Raw genomic sequence first — 24005 nt, 5'->3', positions numbered from 1 at the left:
CCAAATCCAAAATAGTGGATTTGGTGCATCCCTAATTTTATCAATATCAAAGCTCATATATAACAGTTTAAACAACCTAAATATATAGGGGTGGTTCACCTCTAAGTTAACTTTTACTTTGTTATAGAATTCTAAGAATCTATTTAATTGGTCTTCATTATTTTTATAGCTTCTTCCAACTCTTTCCAGCATTTAAATTGTGGTCACCGATCCCAGCTGCCAAAAAACTACTGCTCTGTGAGAGACTAAAAATGTATTTATTTTATTAATTTTATTCCTCTACTTTTCATAACCAGTTTCTCATTCAAACAACTCCCTCGTTGCTAAGGTAATTTGGTTTAGCAGCTGCTGAAACTCCAAACTAGGGAATTGCTGAACAATATGTGAAATAACAGAAGTAATAAAAAAGTAAAATAGCAAATTGTCTCAGAATATAACTCACTACATCATATTAAAAGTTAACTCAAAGGGGAGCAACCCCTTTATCTCACCATATCTTATATATAAAATGATCTTATGCAAGGACCAAATTCAATCCAATTCCTTTGTGTACATTACTGCCTCTACTACAGACTTACTATATTACTCAAATATTTAAAATCTCTATAAACCTGAGCTAAATAATTTTAAAATTATAAAGATGTACTGAATGTATGATTCAGTTTAGGATTTTCCATATCCTAGAACTTTCTGCAGTATTCTGGACCATAAATGTCATTAACATTAAAAACATACAATAAAGTGTTGATTGATATTTGACCAGAGAAACATACCTTAAGTTCTACAACTGTATTCGGGAACGTCCTTTCAGACATTAACACAACATGGTGCCTGATCCACTGGATGAGGTAATTCACCATATTCTGGTATTCTATCCACTTCACTTCAACATCCTACAGAACCACATAACTTTTAATTCATTTGGTAATATTTATTTACAGGCATGATTTAATCAAAATACTGTAACCAAAATACAAAATAACAAGGATATTTAACTTAAAGGAACAGATCAGTATAAAAATAAAAACTAGGTAAATAAATAGGCTGTGCGAAATAAAATAAAAAAGTATATAGTCTAGTCTAGTATATAGCCAGAGTGTCAAGTATATAGTCAAGTATATTAGTATATAGCCAGAGTGAGCGGATGTCTAACATAATAGCCAGAACATTACTTCCTGCTTTTCAGTTCTCTAACTCTGAGTTAGTCAGCAATTTGAACGGGGTCCACATGGGACATAACTGTTCAGTGAGTTTGGAATTGATCCTCAGCATGCAGCTCAGATTCAAAAGCAAACAGTTATGACCCATGTGCCTCCTGCCCCCCCTTAAGTCACTGATTGGTTACTGCCTGGTAACCAATCAGTGGAAACCAAGAGAGCTGCAAAGCAGGAAGTAGTGGTGTGTTCTGTTATGTTAGACATCCAGTCATTCCAGCCATTATACATTAAATTTTTGTCTAACTTAATATATTTTATTTTTCACAGCCTATCTATATACAGGTATGGGACCTATTATCCAGAATGCATGGGACCTGGGGGTTTCCGGATAACGGATCTTTCTGTAATTTGGATCTTCACACCTTAAGTATACTAGAAAATTATGTAAACATTAAATAAACCCCAAAAGCTGGTTTTGCCACCAATAAGGATTAATTATATCTTAGTTTATATCTTAGTATATAGTTATATCTTAGTTTGGATAAAGCACAAGGTACTGTTTTATTATTAAAGAGAAAAAGGAAATAATTTTTAAAATTTGGATTATTTCATTATAATGAAGTCTATGGGAGATGGCCATTCCGTAATTCTGAGCTTTCTGGATAATGGGTTTCCAAATTACGGATCCCATACCGGTAATAGTTTTTATTTTTACACTGAACAATTCCTTTAAGTATAACTCCCTTTTTTCAGTGACACCGTGTCTCATTCTATGGGGCAGATTTTATTAAAGAGGGAAATTAGAGCATATTTAGAAGCATATTTACCAATGGGTTAAAGTTAGAGTTCACAATTTGATAAATATGCCTCATACATTTCCATAGGAATGAATAGAGAGTGGTGATCTCTAATTTCACACTTTGATAAATCCACCCCTAAGAGTTTTAATTTCAGGTAGGAAGAGGCAGTTTATGTAATGAAAACTGCTGCCAAGCCATTTCAGGTAATTTCCACATAAACTTTAATTTTTGGTAGCGTTTTTTTAAGGTATTTAATTGGAGCCCCTACTGCTATTTTATTGCAGTCTATGGAAATATTTCTTCACCAGAAAAGTGTCCTAAAGTGGCAAAGATTTCAACACTATCTTATAACTACAACCAGAAATGGTACATGCATAACATATTTGGTAAATGCTGTAAGTGAAAAGCAGGAAACACCTTCTGCAGGAATCAAACAGCATTTTTAATGCACAGTTACATTTTATTTAAAACAAAGGAACAAATAAAATAGTAATTGTGGCGGTATCTCAGTATTTAGTAACACCCCATTTGGTAAAGATCACAGCTTATAATCGCTCTTTGCATCCAGCAATAAAATACATGAAAGGCTTTGTAGGTCAAGCTCTCTTGTTCCTCAGTGCTGATTTCGGATTCCCATTCGTGCTCCTAGTTTTATTTTCTGGTTCTGACCCGGCTTGTTCCTCACCTAGAGTTTGTCTCACATATCAAGTGGTTTCTTTTCTGGTTCTGACCCTGGCCTGTTCTGGTTGCTTTTCTGGTTCTGAACCTGGCCTGTTCTTGACCTAGAGGTTGTCTTACGTCTCAAGTGGTTGCTTTTCTAGTTCTGAACCTGGCCTGTTCTTGACCTAGCATTTGTCTAACGTCTGAACTGGTTGCTTTTCTGGTTCTGAACCTGGCCTTTTCCTGACCTAGAGTTTGTCTTACGTCTCAAGTAGTTGCTTTTCTGGTACTGACCCGGCCTGCCTGACTACGCATATTCAGTCTCTGTCTCTTTCCCTGCTTTAACATCTAGCTCCCTCGATTGCCCTTCTGGGAGTTGCTGGATTCTAGCTGAGGGCTAAGCCGAAGCCAAAGGTGTTTGTTATAGACAGAAGAAAAGCCTAGACCAGAATCCAGTCACTCCCTCTGGGGTTTGGGTTCCCATACCTGACATAGTTGCAAGCATTTTGCAAACTTTTTGTAGCATATGTCGGCATTGTAGGCATCAGTTAGCTTAATTTTTAGATACTCACACTTAAGGGAACCATACACATAGAGATCCACTCGTTTGGCGATTTCGACAAATGAGTGGATCGCTCCCTTGTATGCCCTCATTGGGTGATCCAATTAGCCTGAGGTGACCAATAACTGCCGACTCGGTCTGTTGGCAGCTTTTATTGGTCTGTGTATGGCCAGCATTAGACGAGCCCGTGGTTGTTAAGTGACAGCCCAAAGTTTGGGGCATCAAAGACTCTAAGTTCAATTGTTAACAGACAATAACAACTAATGACTTTTAATGCATTATGAAGTAATTAGGGTCAGGGACCAAATGGTTGCCGGTGCCACTATTTGAATTCCTTTGTTCATGTATTTTACAGTTTGTAAAACAAAATACAAATGTTAATTCAAATTTGCAAACACTTAGGGGCCGATTCATGAAGCTCGAGTGAAGGATTCGAATTAAAAAAAACTTTAGTGTTTTTTGGGCTACTTCGACCATCGAATGGGCTACTTCGACCTTCGACTACTACTTCGACTTCGAATCGAACGATTCGAACTAAAAATCGTTCGACTATTCGATAGTCGAAGTACTGTCTCTTTAAGAAAAACTTCGACCCCCTACTTCGGCAGCTAAAAGCTACCGAAGTCAATGTTAGCCTATGGGGAAGGTCCCCATAGGCTTGCCTGAGATTTTTTGATCGAAGGATATTCCTTCGATCGTTGGATTAAAATCCTTTGAATCGTTCGATTCGAAGGATTTAATCGTTCGATCGAAGGAATAATCCTTCGATCGTTCGATCGCAGGATTTGCGCTAAATCATTCGACTTCGATATTCGAAGTCGAACGATTTTAGTTCCTAGTCGAATATCGAGGGTTAATTAACCCTCGATATTCGACCCTTCATACATCTGCCCCTTAGATTTTTAACACACATCCCTGCAGCAGCTGTTCCCTACTGTGCACTTACAAAATAAATGACATATGTAATTTGGTCAGGAATGCCCACATTTTTGCATAAAACTGTATATAATGTGATTAAATAGTGATGGGTTCATGCACTGTAGAAGAAAATACTCTTTATATCATATTCATCCACATTTATGGTGTTGGTAGTTACTTATGCTACCACGTAAAAGTCTTTTGTCAGGAAATAACCAGTGCTTACTGCTTTGCTGCAGTGAATTCTTTACTAGCGCTGCTTAAACTGCTATTCAATCTCTATGGGCAAGTGCAGACGGGCAGTATTTCGATGCATTGTGATACCAAACACACAGGACAGATTGTAAACACTCATTAACTTTTTTCTGAATTCACACTCCTAATAAAGGGTTAGAATTTACTAAAGCACTCATAGAGATCTCAGTTTCTGTAAATTATTTAAGCATTAAACATACATTGGCATACAGTTCCAGGAGTATAACATAAAACCAGCAAAAGCAGCACAAGCTATACTGATGAATTTCAACCTGGAAACATCCCCAGCAGGAAACATTCAACAACCCAATACAAGCTCCTCCTATTTGCAACCTTTTATATTTGAAAAAAAACTAATATTGACAACAATTTGCCCCACATGTGAAAAAACTTTTCTTGCACAAAATGTTTTTCTATTTTGCAAACTGATAAATGAATGTGGTCTGTACAAACATGCACCAATTATATTTATAGAATAAAGTGGCATTCACCATAAGAAAAATCAAATGTTTTATTACTAAATAGCCCAAAACACGCACTATAGAATTTGCAACAAAAGTGTTTTGCAGTTAACAGGGAATTCAACTGGAAATATTATTATATAATACACAAAAGCCATGAATAACCTGTAAATTATATCCTTATAAACGGTGAGTTCTGATGTCATCAGTTATAAACGGTGAGTTGTGATGTAATTTCTGTCACATGACTCACTGAAATTTGTGTATTATAATAAATAAAGTACCCCCAGTTGCAAAATATGAGGATATTAGAAGTTACCTTGGAGTTCCATGACCTGTATAAAAACACTCGGCCTTCGGCCTCGTGTTTTTATATGGTCATGGAACTCCTCGGTAACTTATAATATCCTTATATTTTACAAGAGGGGGTACTTTATTCACTATATCTTTGAATTAAACAGAGTGAAATAAAAAAAACTTAAATAACCAACAAAAAAAGCACAATTGCTAGCAGGTGTTACAACAATGGTTGACAAGGATTGCTGGGATTTGATCTATGGGTTGAATCCAAATGCTAAAGTGCTATTTGTGTTACTTACATTTGCACTGATTCCCTCCCCTCCATCTGGTGTTTTGGGAAATACATCATACATTGATGCCACATATGTAATTACAGACTTTTCATCAGGGGATGAGACATCAACATCTAATGCAAAACAAAGATACATTAAGTCTTTATACTATAAAGATTGTTGCAGTTACTTACTCTAAATTCTTGTTCATTTACCTTCAGGATCAAGAAGTCTAGTAACACCCAGTTTTTCAGCTACATAAAAAGCATTTTCTAAATTTGTAATGTTGCTTTGAACAGCAACGGTATCCATGTCAATCAGGTCCGGCCTATAAAAGAAAACACAATATATGTACATTAAATTCTTGTATTTGCTGTTCATTCATAAGAGCCAAACTAAGGAGGCAATTGCATAAGTGATATAACCCAGATATTAGTAGCCAATGAGCCAGAATTGCTTTCTTAATCTTGTACACTTAGGGGCAGATATACTAAAGGGGTTGTTCACCTTCCAAACACTTTTTTTCAGTTCAGTTGTTTTCAGACTGTTTCCCAAAAATAACGACTTTTTTCAATTACTTTCCATTATTTATTTTTTACTGTCCAAAATCTAAGTTTAAAGTTGAATGTTCGTGTCTCTGATGTTAAAGTCTGGCAGCTCAGTAATTCAGGTGCAGATTCTGAAATGTTACAATTTTGCAACATTGAGTTGATACATTTCTCAGCAGCATCTCTGGAATTCTGGAATATTAGCAACTATTGTATCAATTCTAACAGCTGCCTGTAATGAAACCCAGAGATTCTGCTCAGCAGGGACAAAGATAAGTAATGTATCAACTAAATGCATCAATTTAGAACAGTTTACAGGGTTGGTGACCCCCCCCCCCCCCCCCCAGAGCTGCTTTAGAAGGTGAAAATGACACTTTACACTTCAATATTAGAAAAACTGTGACACAAAAAATAGAAAGTAATTGAAAAAAGTCACACTTGAAAAAGGGTATGTAAGACCTGAAACATGTCGTGTAGTAGTCTTTGCTATTTTGGAGTGCTCTCCTCTTATTACATGGAATAATTAATTGGAAAAAGTGGTTATTTCTGGTGATCTATCTGAAAACAATTAGTTGTTTGAAGGTGAACAACTCCCTTTAAGGGTCGAACTGAAAATTCAAATTCGAATTTTTTATTATTTTTTTTATGGTCCAAACTGTCAAATTCGACTGGGGAACTATCCAAACTCGATTCGAGTTTTTTAAAAAAAATTAGATTTTCCAGATTTATCATACTCTGGTTCTTTAAAAATTCAAATTTGACTATTCGCTACCTAAAACCTGCCAAATTACTGTTTAAGTCAAGGGATCAATTTGAAGATGGTTGCAGCCTTCCTGACATTCAAGTTTTTTTGGAGAAAAAAACTCGAATCGAATTTGAATTTAATTCAGTTAGAGGTTTCCGTCGTTTAAATTCATTCATGCGTCGAATTCGGCGCACCTCATTTTTGCGCACTGGGTTCTGCGGCCCAGTGCGGGATTGTCCATGGCCCGATTCTGTAACATTTTTAAAACATTACTAGCAACAGCAGTGCCCATTGTGCAATCATGTATGCATACTGGCATGACTTTATATACTGTATTAAAATTGTCAAACAAGCAAAACAAATTATTGCCCAACGGGCACAACATTTGCTAGTGTGATGTTCAAAATAACATCCAACTGCTGCCTATGCTGGAAACTAATTCAGGATACTAATTCTGAATTTTTGTTTATCAAAATGCTGGTTTATAACTCCTAAGATAATAAAAGACAGTTAGAAATAATTTACACCACCTACATATGACTTAATTTAAGGAGTAATAAAGAGGTTCAGGCCCAAGCTGCAAGGCATATATATTTTATTTACTGAGTGTAAATCATATATTCGCACTCCACCCAAAGAGCTCAATAAAAAAATTAATTGTCTGCCAGCATTATTAATGTATTTGGCCCCCTGCCACTGGGTACAATGTACCTTAAGGCAAGCAAAAAGAACAATTGTTTCAGCTATTTACTCATTATACACACACTTTCTTTGTTAGGGTTCCACACCCAGAAATAGCTCATCTCTGGCATACCAGAATTTCATTGTACACATCAAAGCATGTTAACTATATATTTGATCTTTTTTACTTTATTAAGATCTATATTGAGGTGTATCAATTATTCCCAAAATATATATATCAATTGTCGGTATGTTAATATGGACCAAAATCAAGCTTGACCCCCAGCAACACATCAACGTAAAGACCCATTCATTTCAAACTGTTCTTCCTGGCACAATTCCTGCATGTCATTCTTGATTCTTGCAATCTGTTCCCAACACTAATGGGCTAATTTATCAAGGGTCGAAGTGAAAATTTTAATTAGAATTAAAAATTTATATTTTTGAGTGTATTTATGGCCAAAACTTTCAAATTTGACTAGGGAATTCGAGTTTTTTTTTAAAAAAAAAATAGAATTAGATTTTTGAAATTTATCATACACTGGCCCTGTAAGAACTCAAATTCAACTATTTGCCACCTTAAACCTGCTGAATTGCTGTTTTAGGCTATGGAAGACATCCTGGGATCACTTTGGAGTTGTTTGCAACCTTCCTGACATTCAAGTCTTTTGCGCTGAAAAAACTCTAATCGAGTTTGAAAAACTCTTTTCAAATTCGATTTGAATTTGAGTTTTTTTTTAATTATTGGGGGAAGTATAGTTTATAGGCAATGGAATCCTTCAGCAGAGGTGTCAAGGAGCTACTATCTGGTTAGCTGGCCATTGTTCTGTTGCTAGGCTATTGATAGGCTACTTGGGGGGCTAAGGGAGGGGTGATATCACTCCAACTTGCAGTACAGCAGTGACTGAAATTTATCAAAGCACATGCCTGGACATTGTGTCTAGCCCCATGCCCATATTCAAAATTAAATTTTAAAAAATGGATTACGGCGCAGAATTCTGCTGGAGCAGAACTATTAACTGATGCCTTTTCCCCGCCACAGTTTCCCTTTAATGACCAGTTTGGGGCTGAAGAGAGCAACTATTTCATATGCCTTTTGATTTTACAACAAAAAAATGGTTCTTTTATGCAAAAAAAGGGGCAGCTATCTCTCTTTAAAGGCTATAAGAACAATTTGGGGATGTTTATAGTTCATCATTTTCATAAACAACACTGTTGGTTTGAGGGATGATATATAACATGTAGTGGTTCAGATGAGGGAAAATTCCCAAAAGTGTATTACAAAAATATTCAGGGACAGTATATTTTTGGAGGTACACTGTGCACTCAGTTAATCACCAGGAGCGGATCCAATTTTTTTTTGCTTTGAAAATAGATGAACAATAATAAACAAGCATTATGCGTTGTAAGTTATAACTTGTCGTCAGCTTGTTTACTGAATGTAAACACACAGGAGTTTTAGAGATGGACTTTTCAAAAAAAAATTAATAAAATAAATGTTAAGCAGTTTCATCCTGTTGAGTAGATAATTATGAGACTTTCTGTACCATATAAAGTGAGCTATTACAGTCTCTAACCATGTATGGTGTATAAGTAATGGAAAATCTAATAACAAAAAGCATGGTTTGCTTTAGGCTAGATGAATATCATTTTGTAATATTCTCCACAATGACAGATTTGGGCATGCTTTCAGAGCTCAATGCTGTTTCACAAATGAGGCTTACAGCGTTAAAAAGAAGCATGTTCTCTCCAGCAACAAATCTGAATCCCATAACATGCAACATTTAGCACATTTAGTTCTTGATATGTGTTCCTTCTCATACTTTACTGAACTAGTTAATAGGTAAAAAATAATTTTGTTCAAATAATAACTAGATAAATCATGTACATTTTACTATATGGCATGAAAGGGAGAATAGCATAAATGGTCGACTTGCTACTTGTAAAGCAAACCATAGCAACTAATGAGTAGGTAGCAATTGATCAGTTGTTTCAAAACATACATCTGATTGGTTGCTATGGTTTACAAGAGGTGGGAAATCGTTGACCCTTGTATTGTATTTCCCCAATAGAGTCTAACTATGAGGGGTAGAGAAACAAACAGTACTGAAGTTCAAAGGCACAGGTGCTTATGAGGCATATTTAACATTCACAGTTTGCAGCTAAGCTCCTTGACACGTAAAGCAAAGTATTTACTAAAGGATTTAAAGCAGCAAACCAACCTACACAGGCAAGGTGATCCTTAGCTAAATGGAACATTATGATGTAAATGAAGGAAAGAAAAATTAAGTTGATCCATCATAAATGTGTTGGTACTTTTTATTAATGAAAAACATAATAAAATATTTGGAAACAGGAGACTACAGCTCTGTATTTCAAAACAAACAGACATCAGCTCTGGGAGGGTGGATTATACTCAATCAAACCCTGGAGGAACACAAAAAAAAACTACAACTTTGCTTCCACTCCCAAAACATATCCCAGGGCAGAAATTGACACTAATACATTTGTAAAAGGGCTGGAGTGCTTTTCATTGCCAGTGCATATATCTATAATACTGTTAACTTAATACACGCATATAGTTTTCTGGTAACACAACAGATGTTCCAAAGCAACAGAAAGTTCAATGCCAGGAACATTATTTTATAAACAATCGACCACAGTTAGCTAATCAGGCTGGGAATGCTCCTGAACAGTTCTGGAGTGTTACAATATGGGAAGTAGAACATCTAACTACCCTGGGCCAATTATTCTATGCAACCTCACTAGGTTCAGTGCTTCAGCTTCAGCAATTGGCTTAGTCTCAATTACAGAACAGCTGATTAACTCATCTATCCTCAAGAAAATGTGGCCTCTGAGCAGTCACTAAGACCTAAAGTGTTATCAAATATCACTGAACAATTGCACATAGCATCCTCCCAGTGACAAAGTTGTCAAGCACCCCAGTCTAATTCTGCATTTTCTGTACGCTCCTCCACAACATTGCCAAATCTTCTGCTCCAGCTTTCTTAGAGTATATACAGTATATATATATTTGTTCCATAAAAATGCCACAAAGAGCCTATCCGACCCTTTGTATGCATGCTTCTGCTCCTTCCAACATATTTCTGCTGAACATAGTATGGTAACTGATGAAGCCACCCTGCATATATATCACACTCACAGATATGAAGGGAGCACTCTGGCCATGTTTTTCCAAGTTATTTATGATTTCATGAACAGTGGTCTGAAAATCAATGCAAGAAAATCTGATGTGTAAATGAAGCCCAAGACAAGGGCAGTTTAGCATTGGTTTACACATGTTGAATTTGCAGCTTGGCAACTTGGGAAAGTAATACTATGTGAAACATGATATACAGTTGTCCAGAAATAGTCTCAAATATATTTCTCCTATGGATTTCGATCCACCAAAACCATAAAAGTAAAAAGGACTGTATTATAAAAACAAAGTGAATGTTATCATTGGAACAATGTAAGTAAATAAGTTATGTAAATTAACAGTATTTAAAGAGATCTTGACTGCATCATTTCTCAATACTCTTTAGAAAAAAGATTGAAAGGGATGCTTGGCATAATGCCAACTTGAGAAGATGTGTTCTCCGTTGGCTCTGGACTGGCTGGGCTATAAAGCTTACATTAACTGCCCAATCAGCTTTAATAGCAGCCAACTATATAACTGGGAAGGATGACAAAATGTGGTAAAGCTAAAAAGAAATGCCCTCAATGCTGGGTTAAAGATTACTTTGCAAATGCCAAGACTTCTGACCCATCATCCGAGTGCTGCAGGATCCCCTGCATTGTGACCCTCGTTGTCTGCTAATGCCAGCCTGGTCTTCCCATCTGAGAATTCTCAGGACATGCCTCAATCAGGTACTCCATTACAAAATATCAACATCTCCCCAAAACTTGGGAGGCGCTGTGTTAATCGGCAAATTTAAAGAGTTACTCCAAAGAGAACTCAGTGATACTGCACAAAAGATAACTTCCCAGCTTTCCTCGGAGATAAGAGAGTAAGGTCAGGGCACAGATTTATTAGAGACCAAAGTGGACGATCTAATAGGCACCTCTCACCACAACCATATATTGTATCTACGTTAACTGCACAGCTCACGTCGTTACAGGATAAAGTGGAAGATGCAGAAAATCGTTCATACCGCAGTAATATCAGAATAGGTTTCCCAGATGACATTATGTATTTGCACTCCTGCTCTCTTCTATCAACTGGTTCCTAAGATACCACTCAATAAAATGGAACTGGACAGATTACATAGGGCCCTGGGTAAAAGGCCTGAAGAAGGCCCTCCCAAGGACATTATTGCACACGTCTATTATGGCCACTGCTAGGGCATCAAACACCCTATCGTACAAGGGCTTCACTAAATACAGACCTCTCTCCTACTACTATTCAAAGGTGAAGACAGCTTAAACCTATTACAGTGGAATTGATGGCTCTCAGTGTCTGTTAATGCTGGGCAAGCTTCAAGCTGATTTTCACTTGGCGAGGCAAACAACATTCCGGCTCATCACTCACGAAGGCCAGAAGCTCTTGGCTGCTGGCATCCGTGACCCCTATTTGAAAGCTGGAAAGAGTCAGAAGGAGAAGGCAAATAATTCCAAAACTATAAAAATATTAAATATGAAAACTAATTGAAAATATGCTAAGAATTGGCCATTCTATAAAATATTAAAAGTTAACTTAAAGGTGAACCACCCCTGGTATATTTGTGTCGGCTGAGAAGCACCAAATGCCATCTTCTGTGGGAAATGACCGACACCTTAAATTATCATGTGAAAAGTGTAACCTGACAAACTTCCATTTGGCTGAAGCACCCTCAAACTTTATAAAGGTGGTATTGTCCCATTGTTGTTGGTCGCGGAGATCACTCCTCCCACAGAGGGGCAGGATTAGGCTGGAAAAGAGCAGTGATAATTATGTAGCATATGGTACGATGGCTTAGCCACTTTATGACCATAAATTGTGACTAAAAACCTCTGCTCTCAAAAAAAGTTAGTGACAGGGAACAGGGGAGGGGGGGTTGCCAAATACTTATTCTGACTTGTCTTGTCCTTTAAACCAAGCGCCCTTGCCCTAGGCCCATCTTGAAGATTCATTGTTTCCCTCAATCAGTACAGCAACTCTTCTTTTTACACGAAATTAGGAGATTTCCAAAGTACAAAGTAACTAATATAACTCAGCTGCCAATGTATAACCCACAATTAGTATAACTTTTTGATATGTTAAAGCAAAAGAGAAAAGCAATGTTTTGACAAATTCTCATGCAAATGTGCCCACTTGAGACACACTTTGATTAGTGATTATGGGGTATATTTATCCTATGAAAGGAAACCCGAAAAGGAGCTCCAGTTCACTTAAGTGAACAAAAATCTTCAGCTATTATGGGTAACTGTGAAGAATCACTAACATGACTACATGTTTTAGTGTAATTTTATAGAACATTGAAAAATCATTTTGACCATACAGTACGTCTTGTAAAAAATAATATATCGCTAATAGAGCCCGGTGACTTTTGACAGTATTGGTACATGCAATAGCAATGAATTGTTTCTTTATAACTGTAGGACATCACTGTGATATTACATCCTCTAAATAGAAAGTAAATGCTTTCATTCAGATATGAGCTTGTAGCAAAGTAAAAGAATCACAGCAACAAGAGAATAAGTACCAAATTTGGTAAGAAGATGAAAATATGCTTAGAATTTATCTGAAGGATGAAAACCATCAATATTAGTGTCCAGGAACATCTAGCTAAACAAAAATTATATCAATACATTTTCTCAATTTGAAAGGTAATACATTCATGGATAGAACAACTACGTCTTAGTAATACTTTGTATTTTAAAGAAGAAGGAAAAACAACAATCACTGGCGGTACCACAAGCTACAATGTAATTCTCCTACCGCACACCTGTAGTTCACGAATCCTGCAATTGGTGGTGCGTTCCTTCCGTTGACCCGGCCGGGTCCCTTAGCAACCAATGTGTATAAGAAACAGATCCGCACACACGCTGATTAATGCAGTCAGGGAATATCCATTTTTATTCAGCCACCAAACATCAACGTTTCGGGGGGAACACCCACCCTTCCTCAAGCATGTAGTTACATAGTTACAACGGGTTGAAAAAAGACAAAGTCCATCAAGTTCAACCCCTCCAAATGAAGACCCAGCATCCATACACACCCCTCCATACCTTCACATAAATGATATATACCTATATATCAAATACAACTCTCTCACCAGTGCAGCAATTCCCCGATTGGTTCTAGACTGTCACATGTCCAACTCCTGTTCCCCGGCAACGGAACTTCTTCACAACATCATAAATACGAGTTTCTTGGACAAGTGGAGATGAATAAAATGATTCTTTATTTAACAACAATTAGCATTGCATAATGTCCTTACTACTGATGCGTTTCGTTCCTCATGGCACTTCGTCAGAGATAATCTAAAGAAGCATTTTATTCATCTCCACTTGTTCAAGAAACTCATACCTATATATCACAATAGCCTTTGATACCATGGTGTTTATTTATCAAAGAGTAAGAGATCTCCACAGTTCGCAGAGTGAAATACCGCCTCTCTCCATTGGTTTCTATGGGACTTTTAAAGGTGTATTTATCAAATGGTGAACTTTCACACTTTGATAAATATGCCTTTAAAATCAGCCCTCACAACATCACCCATCAGTGTATTCCACAACCTCACTGTCCTCACTGTAACAAACACCTACACTGCTTCAAATTAAAGTTCTTTTCTTCTAGTCTGAAGGGGTGGCCTCTGGTGCGGTGATCCTCTTTATGGGTAAAAAGGTACCCTGCTATTTGTCTATAATGTTTTCATCCCTTGAGTTAATGCCCTTTTTTATGCCAGACAGAACTTAATTTGCTTTAGTGGCCAACATTCCTTAATTTAACCAGTAACCTTTTGTGTGGCACTGTATCAAATGCTTTAGACAGTATACAGACTCAAATGTATGAATTTTTATATAATAAAGCAAGAATTCCAATGTTATTTGTTTTGTGTTGCCATCTATTGGGGAACATAAAAAGGGAAGGGGTATGGAAAGGAAAGGGAGAGGGGACCAAGTGTCCTTTGGGTTAAGATTCAGGGGCCACGTGTCTTTAAAATTATCCTTGTAACACTTTTTTAAAAAAAGTTAAAACATATATCTTTAACAGAAAAAAAGTGTGTTTTACACATTTTTAATAGACACATACAGTAGAGAAAAAACATAAATCATTTTCTCGGTAGAGAAAGAGGCTAAGGGAAAAGAATCTTAAGCTCCCTTTAGGTCCTCTACATTTTTTCTTCATATTTCAGTTTCCCTTCTTCAAGCCAGAAGGAATGTAAGTCATGCACAGACCTGAGCCAATGAACAAGTTGAAACATTGCAAGGTATGAAGGTAGCCAGCTAAGCGTGTGCTGTGTCAGGAGCTTCCAGAACTTATTTCAGGTATTATATTATAAATGACATCCAAAATCAAATAAACGTTATCCTTTTTTTGTATATGTTTGATAGCACACAAAAAAGTCGCAATAGCACATTGCCGTGAGGCAGATTACATGATAAATTACACAATTTTAAGCAAATGGCTTATACTGTTATTAGGTTTCTAAATATTTATAACTCAGTTGTAGAAATCCAAGATCCAAACCATTAAACAGCAATTTAGAATATTAGAAAGCAATTTCTAATTCTAGAATTTGGCTGACAATGCTACTACATGCAGTATAAGGCAGCCACTGGAATTACTCAGAGCAATGCCCTAGGTACATGTAGTTGAGTGTACTGCAAATAAACAGAGATAAAATCAGTGGTGTAACTACAGAGGAAGAAGATCCCGCAGTCATGGGGGGGGGCATGTGGAACAGTGGGGACGAAACTGCGGGAGTGCAAATGCAGGGAGGCATCTGAATGGGCAGGTGGGGGGGGGTTGCGGGGAGAAGGCAGGCGAGTAGGGAATGCTGTGCACCAGGCCTTTCTAAAGATTTATATTGAGGTGGGACTGGAGCACACTGGCTATACCTATAGATAATATTCAGTCTGATAAATAAAGCTGGTGATTCATGGACTAACTTTTAAGATATACGTAAAATTGCTGTCATTGAGCTTGTTACTAAGTATGTTATTTTACTCATCTTGATATTAAAGGCCCACTAAATATTTCTTGCTAAACTGTTACAGGGGAATAGCTTATACAGTTTTATGGTATCTATGTGCATTTACTTTGGTCACTTTCACAATGCTGTTAATTAATGTTTCTAAAGCAACTAAGTCTCACCCCCATTCAGAATTTCATAAAAGGATTAGTAAACAACAAGGGGCCTAAATAATGCTAAAGCAGGCATTTTCTGGCTGATGTCCTCTCTGCGAACCTACACTCAGGTGAAAACTGTACTTTTCAGTGCAGATACACAGAGATGTGGAAGAGAGAGGATTTGCTTCTCTCCACCTGCAGAAAAAAATACAAGCTCGGACTAGCGGAGCCAACACTCCATCTGCCCTTGCACTAAAACAACGGAGAAAAAAAGCAGCAGAATATTACAAAACTGCTATAACTATAATGTGCATGCTTTATTCACATAGTTCTGCAGCACTTTACAGAGATAATACATCGTTTGCTTCAATCTCTGCCCCAGTGGAGTTCCCTATTACATTCTCACACACTATTTTAACCTTTACATTTTGTTGTGTTGAAGGAAACCAGAGTACCGGGAGGAAGCTGACACAAGCAAATAAAGAATATACAGACAGTGTCCTGCTTAAAATTAAGCAATGCTGAAACTACATGTGGCATTAGTTGTTACACACGTAGCCATCTATAAAAGCACTGCAAAAAGACAGAAAAGTTACTCAAGTTTTAATGTAGCTATAAGGCATAAGAAACTAAATTGCAAAGTGTCAGGGAGTCATCAAACTATTTTTGGATGCAAGTATCTGCAAGGCCCAAACTGCGTGTAGCAAGATGAGTCTTCTGGTGGGGGGAGAATAGTGTTTTAAATAGCAGTAGGGTCTAAGACATCTTCTTGGAAAAGTATTTTTCACTTTGATCTCCCACCTCAACAACATGCCAGTGGGAGAGCATTTTTAGGAGGTAAGTCGTCCATAGGCGACTAATCAGAAGATTACTCTCCTAACGTGCCATCACCCTGCAGTTTTAAAGTTTTGTCTGGTGTGACAGGACACCATTGCCAATACTGAAAATTATGGAGTTTTCCAGTCTGCATAGGCCATTTGTTTTTATGAGATTAAACTTGCAATTAATAGGTTGACTAGATAATTAGGTAATTTCTGGGATCCCTAGCATTTGCTCACATGCTCCACACAGGACCTCTGCATTCAGACACACAAGTCAGAGGATGCCAGCAGATCAGCTGATTCCTGGCCTATGGTTATACACTGGACAAGAATCAGAACCGTCTATTAACCCATTGGTCTATTAACCAATCAGCATTTACGAGTCAGATGGTTTACTGCTAAATTACCTGTCATGGGCAAACTTAGCACCTTTTATTGACCCTGTAAAAGTTCTCTGAAGGGCACTAGGTATTTTGAGATAGGAGACAATTAGAATGCATTTGACAAACTTTTCACCAGTTCTAGTACCAATCAGTAAATGGTAAGAGGTTCAAAAGAATTTCTTGCCTGAGCTTACCTGTATTTATGAATGATGGCATTAAATAGTCTTCCATCTCGCCAGCAGGTGGTAAAGTTTTCACAACGTATTCTTCCATATCCTTCTGTTGTCTGTTGGGACCAAAGAAGTAGTTTCTCTTTGGCAGACATATCCTCTGACTCTCCAGTAACATGGATGTCAGATATCTGAAAGTTAAAAAGGAAGCAAATATAATTATCAGATTCATGTCTGTAAGTTTTCCAAATTTCCAAACAAAATTTGTAACATGCTTTATTTGTATGACTTGTAGATATTGAATTAGTAAGATGTGTTCGCAGCAGGTGACTAGATTTAGTAAATTGGGGTGAGTATGCTAATAGTAGCCCCAAAAGTGGTGTCAGATGTAGGCTGCACTGAAAACTATGGGAAGCAGGCTATGGGCAATGGGGAGACACACCAAAGAGTTCCTCCTGTTGCAGCTACTGTCTGATACAAGTCCTTCTGATCATAGCACATATCCCTGCAGTGCTTAAACGTTGACTAGCTGTCCATACAGAACTGCAATCTATATTATCAATTCACAGACAACTTGGGTATTATGGATCGAAAGCTGGGTTTGTGAAAGCCAAGCTACTCTGTTCTTTCCTGTAGTAAAGTAATGCTAAATTCTTTTTTTCCATGTACTTAGGGCTTGATTTTTCAGAAACAGGTTGATAATTGGTACATCTTTGGCTAATAAATAATGGAGTTGGTTTTTAACTACAGGTTTCTATTTTTCATGATTTTATGATTGACTACACAATGATATATATATGCCAAGAATAGCAACCAATATTTAGCTATCATACATGTTCTTTTTGTTCATTATTATACGTTTTATTATATGGTCATGATTATATCATTCACAATTTTGTACATTATATTGAGGTTATTGCACCCCATATTGTAATGTATGGGGTTAGAGTTTAGAGAAACATAATAACAATAGTGGTCACTATTAATCTAAAATCACTATTAATAATCTTATAAATGTTATTTATAATATTTAGGAATGCACCGAACCCTTCGCGAAAGATGTGGCCGAATACCGAAACAAATCCTAATTTGCATAACCAAATGATGGGGTGGGAAGGGGGAAAACATTTTTAGTTCCTTGTTTTGTGACAAAAAGTCACACGCTTTCCCTCCCCGCATATGAAATTAGGATTAGGTTCAGCCAGGCAGAAGGATTTGGCCAAATCCGAATCCTGCTGAAAAAGGCTGAATCCTGGCTGGATTCGGTGCATCCCTTATAATATTCTATGTCATCTATAGTCAGTACTTGTCATCAATGTTGTCAGATCTAGCATGGGCTCACTGTTAGAACAGTACCATTAGAAATGGTGACAGGGAGCAACATGGGTGTGCAGCAAGAGAAGTACAGGTACAAAATCTTCTCATGCTGCTTCTAGGACAGCATGTCTGTGATACAGTAAGCTACGGGCACTGGTGTCTATGGGGCAGATTCACTAAAGGGCCAAGTGGCTTACGCTAGCAACATTTCGCTAGAAATCCCATCCGCAGGGACTACTAACAGGAGTAGAGGACAAAATCGCTAGCTCACACTCTGTCACCAGGCGACTCTTCGCTCTGGTGAACGGTCGTTACTTCGCAAATTCAGTAAAGTGTGAATTTTACTGAACATTACCACAATCATCAGAGTTGACTTGGTCACCTCAGACTAGGCAAACTGCTAAAATGAAGCTAGATCTTCCTCGATCTTATGTCAGTTAAATCATATCCTGTATGCCGGAAATGCATTAAAGTTGTATAAAACGCTGGCGACTTGTCCTTTTTTTAAGCGGGATTGCCGCTATTAAAACTTTTGTGTAAAACATTTTGTCTTCATTCAGGTTCCTTGGACATATATAATAAAAAGTGGCCACTTCAAGCATTTGCACCAACATCTCTAATAAAGACGTCCATACATCTTTATGTGTACCCGTCCTATTCAAATTGATGTAAGGGTAATAGGACTAACGAAGTTTCGCCAGGCAGAAGTGATAGCTAGCGTGATTTCGCTTTGAAATGCTCGCACTGCTGAAGTAACGCTAGTGAAAAGTCACCAGCGTTCAGCGCCCAGGATGCAACTTCGCATTTTAGTGAATTAGAGTAATGTCAACTAATTTTCACCTGGCGAAGTGGCTCAAAGTGTGGCGAATCATTCGCTGGCGAAAATTCATCCTATGTGTCTATAAAAATTAGTAGGACTAATAGGTAGAGGATTTGGGTGTCAGGGTGCTGAGCAGTACTTCAAAGCACTGCTATGGGTGTTGCTTTGTGTGTGCAATTAGTAGTCACGTAGACAGTAAGATAAGTGTGTTGCCAGAGCAGCAGTCATAGCATACAGTATTTTGCTACCATTATAAACAGCATAGTTGGATTAAAAAGTGATTCTAATTCTATGGTGACTAGAATTCTATGGGAAAGAAGGAGCACTAACCATTATAGAACAGTAATGAATGGGTTCTAAAGGAACATTTCAGAAATTTGGCCACGTTCACAAACCCACAGCTTTCATTGGCATTGTACAGTTAGAATGAAAGCAAATAGTCTAATTGTTGCTATAAATTACTACAGTGTCAAGATGCCATATGAGACAAAAATATTTTTATGCTCAGAATAAAGTTACAGATTTTCCAAAGAGCTTGGTTTAAACTGTGGATTATTTTATTAGATATTTAAAAAGCACAAACATATTTTGCAGCACTTTACAACAGTAGGGAAATAGAGATCAATAAAGAGAGAATGAGGGTCCTGTCATTATTAACCCCATCCCCATTTTGCACTATAAAGTAGGTACAACTTTTTCTGCAGAAAAACATAGCCCATGTGATTGAGATTGTCACAAAACACCCATGAAAAGTACACTTGATTCAAGTCCCATGGGACCGCCAATGCCAAACTCTGAGCAGACAAATGTGCTCCTGATCCTTCTGACCTCCAGAAGGCAATGTTATGTGCAACACAGTTCACTGTACCTCTGCACAGTACACTATAAATAGCGGCCATAAACAACAGTGCAAAATATAATAAAATGGTCTGAGGGTTTTTACATATACAAAGGTCACAGGATTGAAAGCAACAGTTAAACCCAATTGAACTAAACTGTAAAATAGGTTTTAACTATCGAGTCCCACTTGTACTTAACAACTATAAAGCTAAATATTCATCTATTTAACCATAAAACTTTTGGCATTTAGAAGACTTTAATTTACAAGAACATTCATGTGATTTGTTTCCAATGTTAAATATATACCATTGCATATCACTTAAGAGCCTCAATAGTGCAATAAAACATAAGCCATATACAACATGATTGTGCATGCCTGAAAATGAGACATAAAGCTCTTTTGAACATTACCTTAATCCTTTGGGGAAGAGTGCTGTAAAATATCCCATGTCTGTCACTATGAAGTGAAGTCGAAATAAAACAAGGCCTCTCCTTTTCCCCAACAGTATATGCTCTGACACAGTGCACATTTCCTTCACTGACAACATTATCTAAACTTTTTACATCACTTTTGAATAAATATTTAGCAGAACTGTGTTCCTTGGCATTCCGTTGACCTACAATGTGTTCTATAGAACTTAGGCTTGCTGCTTTTCTAGTATAGCAGATATCAGTATAATGAAGGAATGTTACTGTATTTGGAATGTTTGGGAAAGAATGTCTTCCATCTCTTGCTAAGCAGGGAAAGCTGTCGGTTCCAAGCCTGTTTTCATTTTGTGCTTTAGCTTCTGCGTCTCCCGCATTACAAAGATCCGAGTGAAAGGGATCGAGACATTCACAGTCGGCTCTTCGGTTGCTCGAACCATTTTTAGAAGACTGTGGTTTACCATCAGAAACACTAGTGGCCCCAGAAAGTGAAATATCTCCAAAAGAATTCTTTTCTGCAATATTTTGTGATGATATTTCCTCGCTGCCTTCTTTCTCCTTCTTCCTGTTTGATCTTTTCCTAGTGAAAACTCTCCTGCTTGGAGACTTCTTTACATGACTCAAAGGAGCCTTGCCAGGATCAACTTTATATTCCTCCTTCTGAGCTCGAACACATCCACAGACATTTCCCATTTGTGTATAAAAAAGAACTTACATCTCTTTTCAAAGTGAAAAAAACAAAATCCTTCAGAGAAATCTCCAGCAAAGCCCCAGCATTAAGCAAGCATCTTGCTTTCCTCCAGAGATCACTCCCAGGCTGTGCAGGAAGCAGCCATTTTGGAACGTGAGAAATGCACACGTAATACAGTCAGTGGAACCGTGCCCAGTAAAGGCCTGTGTCTGATTAGTTGTTGACTTATTTCTGGACACCAATCCTCTTAGGCAAACACATCATTGCCTCTGTGCTTAAGTATGAAGCAAGGCTGATTAGCTTTCAAAGTCAGGACACAGAGCCGGCATGTGACTGAAAACTGTCAGGCTCATTTTTACCTCATTTCATTCAGCTCTCCCTAAGCACAGTGAAATCAGATTAACCTTTGGAGCTATAAACCTGTATCACTTAACCAATGCAATCGGAAAATACCATATAAAGTGAAACAAATTTTGTAACAAGATCTTCCCTTATAAAGAAGCATATTATTTATGTTTAAACAGCTTAAAATTGCTTATATTTCTAGTTCTGTCATAAAACCCCAGCTAATGTAAAAATGCCTACTTATGTACACATTTCATTAAAATACAATTTACATATACTGTCAAGTCAAAAAATTAACCCTCTAATATTTACAGGATACAATCTATGGGGCAACAAACTCCCCCAACAATCTTTTGATCTTAAAAGGGAAAAAATACAAAATATCCCACTACTTGACATAAATATAAACATATATATTCTCCCCTTAGATTCCTCAGATTGAAAGCAAACTATGACAGTCTGCCTTCGACTTGCAGGGACTATTTCCCCACCCCTCCCTCCTTTGACTGTCAGGGTCATTCAAACCCTCCCTTCACCTTGCTCCATGTTGAAGAAATGGATTCTGGGATTTGAAGTCCCTCTGCTTTCCAAGGTAAGTGGTAATTCTCTGGAAAGCAGAGGCACTCAAATCCCAGAATCCGTCACTTCAGATGGGCATAAAAGAAATATATATGTGAGCGCTTTATGCAGTGGCATAACTAGAGTGCGCTGGGCCCCCCCTGCTGTGATCACCAACCGTCCACCCACTACCTGCCCCTTGTCTGCCCACTCCCTGCCCCACATCAGTCTATGCCTCGCCCCAAGCCGGAGTCTCCCAGCTTGTCTGCATCCCCCTTTTTCCGACACAGGTAAGAGATCAGCTGGGGGGGTATTATTTTCGCTATAGAGGAAGCAGACCCAGTGTTTGGAGCCACCTGCAACCGCGGGGTCTGCTTCCTCTATAGTTATGCCACTGGCTTTATGTATGGTGTTTTGGCACTTGCAAGTTGGCACATATTTTTGAAACCAGTGCTGTGCACAAAACCTCGTTTAAAATCAGGAGTGCAAATGGAAAATGGCTTAAAAAGAGAAACGCAGATTTGTACGGTCTAGTCAATATATCACAGCGTGTGCACAGGGTAACAGACTACAGACTGAAAGTTTCCACAACAAGGCAAGGTACAGACATAATCCAAATCTAGTCTTTATCACAATAACCTTACAGTTTATCTTCTAGTCTGTTATCATTATCGTCAACAGAGAGCAACAGATGGCGATATCCTATTTAAAGCTCTGCCATTTAAAAGCCAGGCAGTAAATGAATGAAATGCACTGAATGCAGAATGCATATTGTGTATACATTACTTTGAACATGTCTTCTCAGTCTTCTACATAATACCAAAGGCACCTACAAATATACCATTTTGAATTAATCTTTGGCTTTATTAGCCTATGCAAACAATAGCGTGTCCCTGCAGTGTTTAGCATGCATTTATTATGCTACATTTGGTCAAGGTTCACCCTTAGATTATAACAGGGATACAGACTTATTCACTGCACCCTGTGGATTTACCTTGACTTATACCTGTCCCAGGGTGTGGCTGGGAGCAGCACACAGATTTCCAGGTATGGATTGGGAGGCATTGCTCATAGACCTGGCTATGAGCAACACAGAAAGTACATGGTTCACTAAGAAAGAAAACAATGACATTTTGTTTAAAGGATTGTGAAGGGTATTTCTTAGGCACTCACTAATGAAATGTGTAAAACAGCATCTATCATAGGGTAAATTACAGTGCCTGACGGTTTCAAGTATTTTCTTTATCCCGAGGGGAGTAAACAGAAACTCACTGCTGCTGGCGCTTTATGAAGGCTGCTGCTTGTATGTGGTAATCTAAGAGTCTATTAAAGAATGATGGAGTGTGTTTAAAAGCAAGGTGCTAAAAACGAATTTACCCAGATGCTATGCAACCATGAGCTCATTATTAATCACAAATGTCCTAATTATGAGCTACAGGGCTGTCTATGTGTTGTGGGCTCATGTTTATAAAGTAGGGCTGTCCAAACTATAGACTTTCAGCTGTTGTTCAACTGCAACTTCCAGAATCTGTCAGCCTGTTACTAGGTGGCAAACAAAAAGTAACATCTACTGATGACCACTAGGGATGCCATTGCCACTGGAGTCTAGGAAGGACTTTCATGTTATGCAATATGTGTAAAACAAATGAGAGATGGAAAGATATGCCCTCAAAATGTATTGGCAATGTAAGTATTCCCTTTAATACAGAAATACCATATTTTTCCCTATAAGCAGAGCTCCCATCTGTCTTGGCTTTCTTATGATTGTCCTCAATTGTTTCCATGTTCCAGTGTTCCTTTTTCACACTGCCAAATTTTACAGCAGTGATTTGTATGACTATATCAGATTTAGCCAACATCCCAGGCACTGCACCAAGCAGAATGCCTTTCTTTCCCAGTCACCACTTGATCACAGCCCTACTGTATATGTACCCAACAGCAGGCAACATACTGGGCTGTTAAAGGCAGACATTCTCCTCTAAGCTCACTGTGCCAAA

General features: G+C 37.8%; 1 protein-coding gene across 15 annotated transcripts in view; it reads right to left on the bottom strand.

Moving 5' to 3' along the window:
• The window catches only part of dst.L (dystonin L homeolog), a 296950-nt gene that overhangs the window by 150079 nt on the left and 122866 nt on the right, over window positions 1–24005 (bottom strand). For all 15 annotated transcript variants that reach the window (XM_018263477.2, XM_018263472.2, XM_018263474.2 and 12 more), the window contains 4 exons: window positions 17036–17202; window positions 5601–5713; window positions 5413–5519; window positions 774–893 (listed from right to left, as the gene is read on the bottom strand). In XM_018263477.2, coding sequence (XP_018118966.1) covers window positions 774–893; window positions 5413–5519; window positions 5601–5713; window positions 17036–17202 — 507 coding nt within the window. The remainder of the gene's footprint in view (window positions 1–773; window positions 894–5412; window positions 5520–5600; window positions 5714–17035; window positions 17203–24005) is intronic.

Source organism: Xenopus laevis, chromosome 5L, assembly GCF_017654675.1.
Source record: "Xenopus laevis strain J_2021 chromosome 5L, Xenopus_laevis_v10.1, whole genome shotgun sequence".
Lineage (NCBI taxonomy): Eukaryota > Metazoa > Chordata > Amphibia > Anura > Pipidae > Xenopus > Xenopus laevis.
This window is presented reverse-complemented; position numbering and strand designations above follow the sequence as displayed.